At 34.6% G+C, this 12,513-nt stretch overlaps 1 protein-coding gene across 1 annotated transcript; it reads right to left on the bottom strand.

The window, feature by feature from the left end:
• Window positions 1-1,911: 1,911 nt before the first annotated feature.
• On the bottom strand, window positions 1,912-6,011 carry LOC309493732 (adhesion G protein-coupled receptor E3-like). Its single transcript, XM_082162948.1, has 11 exons — window positions 5,606-6,011; window positions 5,302-5,488; window positions 5,049-5,165; window positions 4,747-4,925; window positions 4,498-4,659; window positions 4,216-4,422; window positions 3,906-4,138; window positions 3,752-3,818; window positions 3,564-3,655; window positions 3,259-3,480; window positions 1,912-1,996 (listed from the first exon to the last, which is right to left on the bottom strand). Exons 2-10 carry the CDS (start codon window positions 5,465-5,467, stop codon window positions 3,294-3,296), a joined length of 1,410 nt encoding a protein of 469 aa, XP_082019074.1. The 5' UTR covers window positions 5,468-5,488; window positions 5,606-6,011; the 3' UTR covers window positions 1,912-1,996; window positions 3,259-3,293.
• Between the last annotated feature and the right edge of the window lie 6,502 nt (window positions 6,012-12,513).

Below are 12,513 nucleotides of genomic sequence, written 5' to 3'. Positions count from 1 at the left end.
ATAATTAAGTGATTAATTGAGTGATGATTGAGCATTATTGAAGACACCTGATGTTAACAAGCAGAATCACTGAAGGAGAAAATCTCAAATTGTAAGCCACCGTTATGGTGATGGGTGTTTGCTTTAGTTGGGCTCTTGACCCTTAAATTATTAACTTTAATTTTTGTTTGATTGCTGTATCTGACTTACAACTGCCAGATGAACAAAGAAAAAAAGTGATCTGATGGTGTTGGTTATGTTATGACAATCATCATTTTAACTTTATGTTTTTGATTTATGTTGTTGGTTACAGCACAACTGTGATTCTGCATAAATATCCAGAATTTTAGATATAATATAAAGGATTTCTTAAAAGTAAAAAAAAAAAAAAAACTTCTCTTATAGGCACACACAGACATAAAGATTCAGTCTATGCATCTCAACAATGGTGACAATTGGGAAAAGTAAATTACATTGACAATTCAGATCATAATTTATTCATACCGCAATGCATGATGGGAGCCATTAATGAGTTGTGATTGGTGGCAGCCACTGCAACATGTTTTATTATTGTCACCATTGTTGGGATTCACAGGCTGATTATTGATGTCTGTGTTTCTAAATTAATACATTTGAATGTGTTTTGATCAGAACAATGTTTATTAAATATATTGGATTATAAGAAAAATGCTGATAATCATATACTGTAGAATCAAAAAGCTGCTGCTAACAAGTTACACCAAACTATCTCAGTAAGTTTCATTGTCAAAAATATGTCTTATGTCAAAACATAACCAACACTATCAGATCACAATTTTTCTTTGTTCATTTGACTGTTATAAATCAATAACAGCAGACAAACAAAGTCTAAAGTTAATAATATACAGTATGGGTCAAGAGCCCAACTAAAGCAAACACCCATCACCATAACGGTTGCTTACAATTTGAGATTTTCTCCTTCAGTGATTCTGCTTGTTATCATCAGGTGTCTTCAATAATGCTCAATCATCACTCAATTAATCACTTAATTATCTCATTAATTTTAACACTGCTTCAGTGTTACTTTAACACCATGTAGAGTGGGACCATATGTGCTCTGAGCAGTGTTAATTTAACACTGGGGAATTTACTGTGTATTTTCTGAGTTAGGCTGACTTTGATTATAGCAGCACTGTCCTTGTACAGAATAATATTTGTAGAATTTTCAATGTAATCCAAAGGATTTCTTAAAAGTTGTTCAGATCCATTACTCAGCAGCACACACTCCACAAACGCATTTGTGGAGATGCGCTATAGAAAGTCTCAGGTATGCTCTTACAGTGATCGGTCTCCTTGCTCTAGCTCTAGCAATGACAGCTGGCAGGTCCATTTAAAAAATAAAAACCAAAAGAAGGGGGGAAAATGCTGCAAAAAATCACTTCTATTGGTCCAGTGTTCTGTAACATTGTGTGGCTGTCCACAAAGCGCACAAAGAAAAAAAAACCAAAGAATAGTTTTATACAGTTACTTTTATAGTATATTTTTAAATGTATATCACGATACCCATAAAACCTGTGGTCCTCCATCCTGAAAATACATTTTGCATTTATATGACATATTTTGTATGAGGTGTATGAATATTTAAAATAATATACTGTAAAATGAGTCCTTACAGAAGAAACAGTCAGCTTTCTGAGCTTGACAAACAAAAATATAATTTATAACATAACTGATAACATAATATAAATAACTGATTCCATACAATTTAAATTCATTTGTTATTTACCTTTACCATGCACACACAAATAGTTTTCAGTTTCTTTTTTTTTTTTTTTTGCCAACATTTACAAATATTTAGCTGTAGTCCTCATTGTTGTTTGCATCCACTGCAAAGACATCTGAAGAACTTCATGTACTGCTGTCTAACCTGGACAAGAATGACACGAGATGAGCTGAAACTCATGAACCGTAATGGAGTTTGTTTATATTAAACAGGTGAGAAAAGAGACTAGATTCGCATTTTAAGATGTGTTTCTTCCTTATACACAGTAAATTCCACAGTGTTAAATCAACACTGCTCAGAGCAAATATGGTCCCACTCTACAGAGTGTTAAAGTAACACTAAAGCAGTGTTAAAGTTAATGAGATAATTAAGTGATTAATTTAGTGATGATTGAGCATTATTGAAGACACCTGCAGTTAACAAGCAGAATCACTGAAGGAGAAAATCATAAATTGTAAGTTACCATTATGGTGATGGGTGTTTGCTTTAGTTGGGCTCTTGACCCTTATATATTTACTTTAGAGTTAGTTAGGCTCTTGTATCAGAGTTATAACCGCCAGATGAACAAAGAGAAAAAGTGATCTGATGGTGTTGGTTATATTATGACATTCATCATTTGAACTTGATCACTGAACTCATTATGATCCTTATTTCTGACTTCGATTTATGTTGTTGGTTACAAAATAACTGTGAATCTGCATAAATATCCAGAATTTTTTATATAATATAAAGGATTTCTTAAAAGTTGTTTAAAACAAAAAAATCTTTCCTTTAGGCACACACAGACGTCAAGATTCAGTCTATGCATCTCAACAATGGTGACGAGCAGAATATTCAATTAGGAAAAGTAAATTAAATAGACAATTCAGATCATAATTTATTCATACCGCAATGCATGATGGGAGCCATTAATGAGTTGTGATTGGTGGCAGCCACTGCAACATGCTTTATTATTGTCACCATTGTTGAGATTCACAGGCTGATTATTGATGTCTGTGTTTCTAAATAAATTAATTTGAAAGTGTTTTGATCAGAACAATGTTTATGAAATATTTTGGATTATTAGGAAAGTACTGATAATCATATGCTGTTAAAATCACAAAGCTGCTGGTAACAAGTTAAACCAAACTATCTCAATAAGTTTCATTTTTCAGATCACAGCATGATTATGTCAAAACATAACCAACACTATCTCATCACACTTTACTTTGTTCACTTTACTGTTATAAATCAATAACAGCAGACAAACAACAGTAAATATTAAAGTAAACATATAATGGTCTAGAGCCCAACTAAAGCAAACACCCATCACCTTAATGGTAACTTACAATTTATGATTTTCTCCTTCAGTGATTCTGCTTGTTAACATCAGGTGTCTTCAATAATAGTCAATCATCACTAAATTAATCACTTAATTATCTCATTAACTTTAACACCGCTTTAGTGTTACTTTAACACTCTGTAGAGTGGGACCATATTTGCTCTGAGCAGTGTTGATTTAACACTGTGGAATTTACTGTGTACTGTCTCTGGAAACACTGAAATGGTTTACTTAGTAGGATGGAAAATCTCTGACCTCATTATTAAGGACACAATAGGCCAGGAAGATGAAGGTTCCCTGCTGGGAGTTCAAGATCACGGAGATGATCATCAGCTCGATACTGCCATTAGGGAAGAAACCCAGAATCCAGGGGCAACCAAGAACCACAAACTGAGCCAGTGTTTTAAATACTATAATCCTGCAGAGAAACAGAAAAAAGAGACTTAATGTGTCTTACTTGATATGTTCTTTTAAATAGAGCAATTCAATTATGTTTGTTACTTGGTTTGTTTTATCTGTGAAACTTCAGCGTTCAGATTTTTGAGAGTTGAGTTCAGATTGATGATGATCATGATGCAAATAATTGTGTTTGACTGCAAAGCAAAAAAATAGAAATAATTAATTAATCCAATTGTTTTCCATTTAATACAAAGTCATGAGCAAAATTAAACAAAAAAAAATGTTTTTACTAATAGAATCACACAAGCCGGTCCCAGAAAACCCCCGACAAAAACTTCATAGGTTTTAAACCAGCACCTGTTCGGAGGAAGATATAGTTAAATAATCAGTGAACAAACATGGATGAAGATTTTGAGCAATGAGTCACTCTCAAATCAAACTCACATTTCACTTCCGTAGCCTTTAGGATTCACCCCAGCAGACACGGCCACCACAACCAGAGGAACCGTATATCCAATCACACACAGGAATTCTCTGCTAAGCACCTTCCTATTAATGGAGCTGATCTGTGATAGGTTCTTCACACAGATGAAGAGCAGCACAGCTTCAATGAACATCCACACAAAGCCGGAGAGAAAGAGGAAGTGCAGCACACCTGATATCACGGCACACAACACCTGGAGATCATGAGAGACGGTTATGATGATTCTCAGTGAGACTGTGCTGAGCTGTAGGGCTCCTTCATCATTCTCACCTGATGAGGGCGTATGAGGCTCAGGAACTGTTGTGTGAGCAGGAACAGAAGGTTAGCCAACAGCAGACTCACGCAGATGTTGATTCGAGCCACATTATTTACTCTAGGACTCCACTGACAAAGGGCAAAGGTCAACAGGGCCAAACTGAAGAACACCAGCCCCACGATCACACACACAAAATTCAACAGGTCCAGCAGTGAGTCGCTCTGAGAAAACATGTCAGAGTACATGAGTGCCAAATCTTTGCTGTTCTTCAATGCTCACTATAAATGTTCTCGTACCTCTGATGGTCGGCTGGTTTGCTTGATAAGAGCGAATGTGGACAGATGAACACAGGAACACACAGTGTAGCTGCTGTTGGTCTCTAAAACAGAACAACCATCTACAATCCACTCGCTGATGTTCCAGTACACACAGGACAGAGAACCGTCGGGGTCAAACTCCTGCAAAAAGAAGAAAGAACATGTAGAGAATGTTTTCAGATGTTCATCAGTTCTCAGGTTGGACAAAAACACATGTCAGTCTCTCACTCTGATGTGTTTGAGGGTGAAGTTGACTGGTTTGGTGAGTTTAGTGTTGGTGGTTTTGAGAAGAGTAGCTGAGATCACAGTGGACATCATGGTTTTAATCGTGTCATTTGATGTGTTGAAGTCGGGCTTCAGCAGATTCTCCATTGTGTTATAACTCATGAAAGCCACAGCAGCTGATCCTGTGTGACACAAACAGAAGCTTACATGCAATAAACCAAATCAACATTCTTTTTTTATTGTCGTTAGTGATGTCTCTTTCTAGTTTTCTTGTTCATTTAATCAAACTAAAACCTGTCACATACTGTCATCGTTGTTCTTGGCAATCCCAATGAGATCAATGTCCACAGAAGAATTTGTTGTGTTAAGTCGAGGGATTTTATCTAAGGTTGCATTTGGTCCAACGATGAAGATTTGTACCTCTGATTAAAAAAATACATATATGTAAATTAATCTGTATTAACAATCTGGCCATCTAAAAAAGTCAAAATGTCCTCTGGACTTGAGCACATTAAGTCAGTAATTTCACAGTATATTCATAGTTTGGTTTTCACTTACCCACAGTGTCAAGAGAAAAGCTGACATTGGCATATGTGTCTGTCGGCTTCACCAGCATGGACACCAGCTTCTCACTGGCTTTTAACACACGGTTTCCATCTGACACCAGTTTATTTGGGTCAGCAGATGATGACACTAAAACCTTCTCTGATGCGTTGAGGACCATATTAAAAATTGTTTTCACATCCTATTTTAGTAATCATAAAAATAGGATTATTTGTAAACGTTGAAACAAAAGAAAGCATTGCTACAGGATAATTTATGTAAGAGACAAATAATGATTATTTTGTCATTTTTGTCTTACGGTCAAGGGGAGCACTTCATCTGTAATGTTCTCTATCCGGTCAAGAAGATTTTCTACACATCGCCCTATGGTCTGACTCTGAAATCACAATTGAGCTTTAAAAATAAACTGAAAACTGAACATGTGTGCACTGTGGAGTATTTAAAGTCAAATAAAAGTTAATTGCTCTAATATTCTACTACATATTATATACAACAACACTGACAATAATACAGAACAGTACACACTATTTTGCATTATTGAGCTGTTGTTACAGAAATTTACCCTGCAACAACTTACCCTGCATTCGTCCAGCAGTGTGATAATCAGACCTGGAATGAGAAAAGTCTTATGAAATCATTTTAAATTTCTTTCAGAATAAATTTCCTTTTAAATTCTTTCCCTTTCATTTGAGTGGGACTGGGTGATGTTGTGGTACACAGCAAAATCCCCAGTGTTAAATTAACACTCCTCAGTGTACATATGTGTCCACACTACAGAGTAGGGCTGTGCGATATATATCGTGAGATTGTTATGCGCATCTCGTCAGTAAAGCCGGTTCCTTGATTAGTAGTAAATCACCATCACCTGCTTTCAGATGGAGCGGCATTTAGGGCTGAGGAGATAATTAAGTGATTAATTTAGTGATGATTGAGCATTATTGAAGACACCTGATGTTAACAAGCAGAATCACTGAAGAAGAAAATCACAAATTGTAAGTTACCATTAAGGTGATGGGTGTTTGCTTTAGTTGGGCTCTAGACCATTATATCTTTACTCTAATATTTACTGTTGTTTGTTTGCTGTTATTAATTTATAACAGTTAAATGAACAAAGAAAAATGTTATGTTATAGAGTTGGTTATGTTTTGACATAATCATGCTGTGATCTGAAAAAGGAAACTTTTTGAGATAGTTTGGTTTAACTTGTTAGCAGCAGTTTAATGATTCTTCAGCCTATGATTATCAGTATTTTTCTTATAATTTAAAATATTTAATAAACATTGTTCTGATCAAAAGACATTTAAATAAATTCATTTAAAACACAGACATCAATAATCAGCCTGTGAATCTCAACAATGGTGACAATAATAAAGCATGTTGCAGTGGCTGCCACCAATCACAACTCATTAATGGCTCCCATCATGCATTGCGGTATGAATAAATTATGATCTGAATTGTCTATGTAATTTACTTTTCCTAATTGAATATTCTGCTCTTCACCATTGTTGAGATGCATAGACTGAATCTCGACATCTGTGTGTGCCTAAAAGAATGAATTTTTTTTTTTTTTAAGCAACTTTTAAGAAATCCTTTATATTATATCAAAAATTCTGGCCATTTATGCAGATTCATTAACCAACAACATAAATCGAAGTCAGAACGAAGGATTTTAATGAGTTCAGTGATCAAGTTCAAATGATGATTGTCATAACATAACCAACACCATTAGATCACTTTTTTCTTTGTTCAACTGGTGATTATAATTCAGAAACAACAGACAAACAAAATCTAAAGTTAATAATATATGGGTCAAGAGTCCAACTAAAGCAACCATTGATCATCATAACGGTAACTTACAATTTGAGATTTTCTCCTTCAGTGATTCTGCTTGTTAACATCAGGTGTCTTCAATAATGTTCAATCATCACTAAATTAATCACTTAATTATCTCATTAACTTCAACACTCTTGAGTGTGGACTCATACACTCCCAGGAGTGTTAATTTAACACTGGAGTTTTTGCTGTGTACAAAGAGCCGTAGTTAACTGACAAGCTGAGCCATATCGCATTAATTATTGCTGGCGATACGTCCGCGATATTAATGCGATATGGCTCAGCTTGTCAGTTAACTACGGCTCTTTGTAGTAAATGCCGCTCCATCTGAAAGCAGGTGATGGCGATTTACTACTAATCAAGGAACCGGCTTTACTGACGAGATGCGCATAACAATCTCACGATATATATCGCACAGCCCTACTACAGAGTGTTAAAATTAACACTGAAGCAGTGTTGAAGTTAATGAGATAATTAAGTGATTAATTAAGTGATGATTGGCCATTAGTGGTGACACCTGATGTCAATAAGCAGAATCATTGACGGAAAGAGAAAAAACAATAACAGAAAAAAGAGAAACACAAGAACTAACACTGACTTCGAGTCATTACACATTATTGCACTTATTATTACCAGTTTGACTTTATTTCTGTCATACAGCGACAAAAGTTCTTGAGATTCAACAGAAGTTTAGACGGTAATGTTGAATGGAATTTTTCTTTTCAAGTCACCATTATGGTGGTCAGTGTTTGCTTTAGTTGGACTCTTGACCCTTTACATTTTTTTAATATTAGTTTTAGTTAGTATTAGTTAGTAATATTAGTTTAATATTAGTTACAACATTGTGTTTATAAAGCACATTTGTTACTGCAAGAGAAAACATGACCTGCTCACAATATGTTTTGATGACAATGACATTATCAGCATGAATCTTTGACTATATGCTTGATGTCTTGTTTTAGTATTGGTGATTGTAGCTCTGAGATTCTACAGTTTGAGATCCAACAGCAATATAAAACATTTTGAAAATACTTTGAGCAAAGAAGTTATTGTGTTTAAACACACAGATATCAAGAATCAGCATATGAATCTCAACAATGGTGACAATAAACAAACTAGTGACAAACAGATCAACTCTGAACTAGGGCTGTGCGATATATATCGTGAGATTGTTATGCGCATCTCGTCAGTAAAGCCGGTTCCTTGATTAGTAGTAAATCGCCATCACCTGCTTTCAGATGGAGCGGCATTTACTACAAAGAGCCGTAGTTAACTGACAAGCTGAGCCATATCGCATTAATATCGCGGACGTATCGCCAGCGATAATTAATGCGATATGGCTCAGCTTGTCAGTTAACTACGGCTCTTTGTACACAGCAAAAACTCCAGTGTTAAATTAACACTCCTGGGAGTGTATGAGTCCACACTCAAGAGTGTTGAAGTTAATGAGATGATTAAGTGATTAATTTAGTGATGATTGAACATTATTGAAGACACCTGATGTTAACAAGCAGAATCACTGAAGGAGAAAATCTCAAATTGTAAGTTACCGTTATGACGATCAATGGTTGCTTTAGTTGGACTCTTGACCCATATATTATTAACTTTAGATTTTGTTTGTCTGTTGTTTCTGAATTATAATCACCAGTTGAACAAAGAAAAAAGTGATCTAATGGTGTTGGTTATGTTATGACAATCATCATTTGAACTTGATCACTGAACTCATTAAAATCCTTCTTTCTGACTTCGATATATGTTGTTGGTTAATGAATCTGCATAAATGGCCAGAATTTTTGATATAATATAAAGGATTTCTTAAAAGTTGCTTAAAAAAAAAAAAAATCATTCTTTTAGGCACACACAGATTTCAAGATTCAGTCTATGCATCTCAACAATGGTGAGGAGCAGAATATTCAATTAGGAAAAGTAAATTACATAGACAATTCAGATCATAATTTATTCATACCGCAATGCATGATGGGAGCCATTAATGAGTTGTGATTGGTGGCAGCCACTGCAACATGCTTTATTATTGTCACCATTGTTGAGATTCACAGGCTGATTATTGATGTCTGGGTTTTAAATGAATTTATCTGAATGTCTTTTGATCAGAACAATGTTTATTAAATATTTTGAATTATAAGTAAAGTACTGATAATCATAGGCTGAAGAATCACTAAACTGCTGCTAACAAATAAAACCAAACTATCTCAATAAGTTTCCTTTTTCAGATCACAGCATGATTATGCCAAAACATAACCAACACTATAAGATAACATTTTACTTTGTTCATTTAACTGTTATAAATCAATAACAGCAGACAAACAACAGTAAATATTAAAGTAAACAAATAATGGTCTAGAGCCCAACTAAAGCAAACACCCATCACCTTAATGGTAACTTACAATTTGTGATTTTCTTCTTCTGTGATTCTGCTTGTTAACCCTCTGGAGTCTGAGCGGTTTTCTGGGCCCTTGAGATGTTCTGACATGCTCTGACATTTGTGCTTTTTTCAGTTGCTTATAAACATATTAATGGCAAAGGTGTAAATTCACTCTATAAAGCACAAACAGGGCTACCATAATATGTGAGCCACGTGTATGTACATGTTTTCATTTTTGAGAGAATAATGTTTATGCGTGGATTAGGGCTGGGCGATTTAAATCGCGATATTGTTATGCGCATCTCGTCAGTAAAGCCGGTTCCTTGATTAGTAGTAAATCACCATCACCTGCTTTCAGATGGAGCGGCATTTACTACAAAGAGCCGTAGTTAACTGACAAGCTGAGCCAAATCACATCAATATCGCGGACGTATCGCCAGCGATATTTAATGCGATATGGCTCAGCTTGTCAGTTAACTACGGCTCTTTGTACACAACAAAAACTCCAATGTTAAATTAACACTCCTGGGAGTGTATGAGTCCATACTCAAAAGTGTTTACGTTAATGAGATAATTTAGTGATGATTGAACATTATTGAAGACACCTGATGTTAACAAGCAGAATCACTGAAGGAGAAAATCTCAAATTGTAAGCCACCGTAATGACGATCAATGGTTGCTTTAGTTGGACTCTTGACCCATATCTTATTTACTTTAGATTTTGTTTGGCTGTTGTATCTGAATTATAACTGCCAGTTGAACAAAGAAAAAAAAAGTGATCTGATGGTGTTGGTTACATTATGACAATCATCATTTGAACTTGATCACTGAACTCATTAAAATCCTTCTTTCTGACTTCGATTTATGTTGTTGTTGGTTACAGTATTACTGTGAATCTGCATAAATGCCCAGAATTGTTGATATAATATAAAGTATTTCTTAAAAGTTGTTTACAAAAAAAAACATTGTTTTAGGCACACACAGATGTCAAGATTCAGTCTATGCATCTCAACAATGGTGAGGAGCAGAATATTCAATTAGGAAAAGTAAATTACATAGACAATTCAGATAATAATTTATTCATACCGCAATGCATGATGGGAGCCATTAATGAGTTGTGATTGGTGGCAACCACTGCAACATGCTTTATTATTGTCACCATTGTTGAGATTCACAGGCTGATTATTGATGTATGTGTTTTAAATTAATTTGTCTGAACGTCTTTTGATCAGAACAATGTTTATTAAATATTTGTAATTATAAATAAAGTACTGATAATCAGGCTGAAGAATCACAAAACTGCAGCTAACAAGTTAAACCAAACTATCTCAATTAGTTTCATTTTTCAGATCACAGCATGATTATGGCAAAACATAACCAAAACTAAAAGATAACATTTTACTTTGTTCAGTTAACTGTTATAAATCATTAACAGCAGACAAACAACAGTAAATATTAAAGTAAACACATAATGGCCTAGAGCCCAACTAAAGCAAACACCCATCACCTTAATGGTAACTTACAATTTGTGATTTTCTCCTTCAGTGATTCTGCTTGTTAACATCAGGTGTCTTCAATAATGCTCAATCATCACTAAATTAATCACTTAATTATCTCATCATCCCTAAATGCCGCTCCATCTGAAAGCAGGTGATGGTGATTTACTACTAATCAAGGAACCGGCTTTACTGACGAGATGCGCATAACAATATCGCGATTTAAATCGCCCAGCCCTAGCGTGGATATTGAAAAAACTAAAAACTAAAATTTCTGAAATAAGGCCACAAAACACATAGTAAATATGTGTCAATAAGACTTTTGACTAATGGATGTCCTCGCCTAGAGTTTTTTCTTCAAAATTATTTGAAAATAGTCTTGCTTTATCGTTCACATAAAACCATACATTGATTTAAATTGATGTAAAACAGGTTTTGCTTGGAAAGCCAATATGCGAGGGGGCGTGAACGAGGAGTGGTTTACACCTGAGAATACAATGTCCCACCCACTCTGCATAATGATGAGCCATTCACACAGGTGTGACACAGTGACTGACCCACAATGCAAGGACAAAATATATATTTAGAAGAAGACTTATATTGACCATTTAAGATTTTGCTTACATCTATCTTGTAAATATGTTTGGCTATTTTATTAAAAAGGTTACAATTACAACAATAATTACAATTTCAACAATATTTCAAGTGTACTCTTTCTTTGTAAAAAAAAAAGATTATAGGCCTACATTTTATCTATGTATTCATTAGTTTGAATATAGTCAACATTGGAACAGCTAACATCTTAGTTGATGACTTTATTTTTGACAAAAATAGATATAGAAATTGCTAAACAAAAGCTTATTTGACGTGGCAGTATATTCTACAGTAAAAACTGTACCCAAATCTAGTCAACAAGATGTTGTCTTTCATATTTCGCCTGACTGTAACGTTGTTTTCATGAAATATTAGGGCATATTGTTAATTTGCAGTTTAATACGTTGCTTATACAAATAGCCTACATTTTATTTCAACATATTTCAGTCGAATTTTCCTTTCCTCAGTATAGCAATACAGTTTGCTAAAACATCATCATTCATTCACACACGCAATTTAAATTTAACTTCTGGCAAAGATGAAGTTGACGATAGGCTATTGACTCGCGATCTTCGCAGTAGGCTAGTGAACGCACCGGAGAAATGCACATTTATTAGGCTACATAGTTTTTTGTTTTGGATGGTTTTGTTTAGAACCAGCTTTCTGTAAATATATTTCACATTTTTTAGACATGTGAGGCGAGTAGGCTACGGTCTGGTTAATGATGATCTCCAGTTCAAGCACCTTATGTTGTGATTGCTAGCCTATATTTACTTTAAATCCAGGAAATTTGTTAATGAAAAAAATATTAAAATTAAGATACAATTGATACAAAACGAAATTCGTTTTAAAGAAAGGATTTGTAGTTTCTGTTTTGAGGTCTCTGTGAAAGTTTGAAAG

This window comes from Leuciscus leuciscus (assembly GCF_965113295.1).
Source record: "Leuciscus leuciscus genome assembly, chromosome: 3".
NCBI lineage: Eukaryota > Metazoa > Chordata > Actinopteri > Cypriniformes > Leuciscidae > Leuciscus > Leuciscus leuciscus.
Note: the sequence above shows the minus strand (reverse complement) of the source record. Positions and strands in the feature narration are given on the sequence as shown.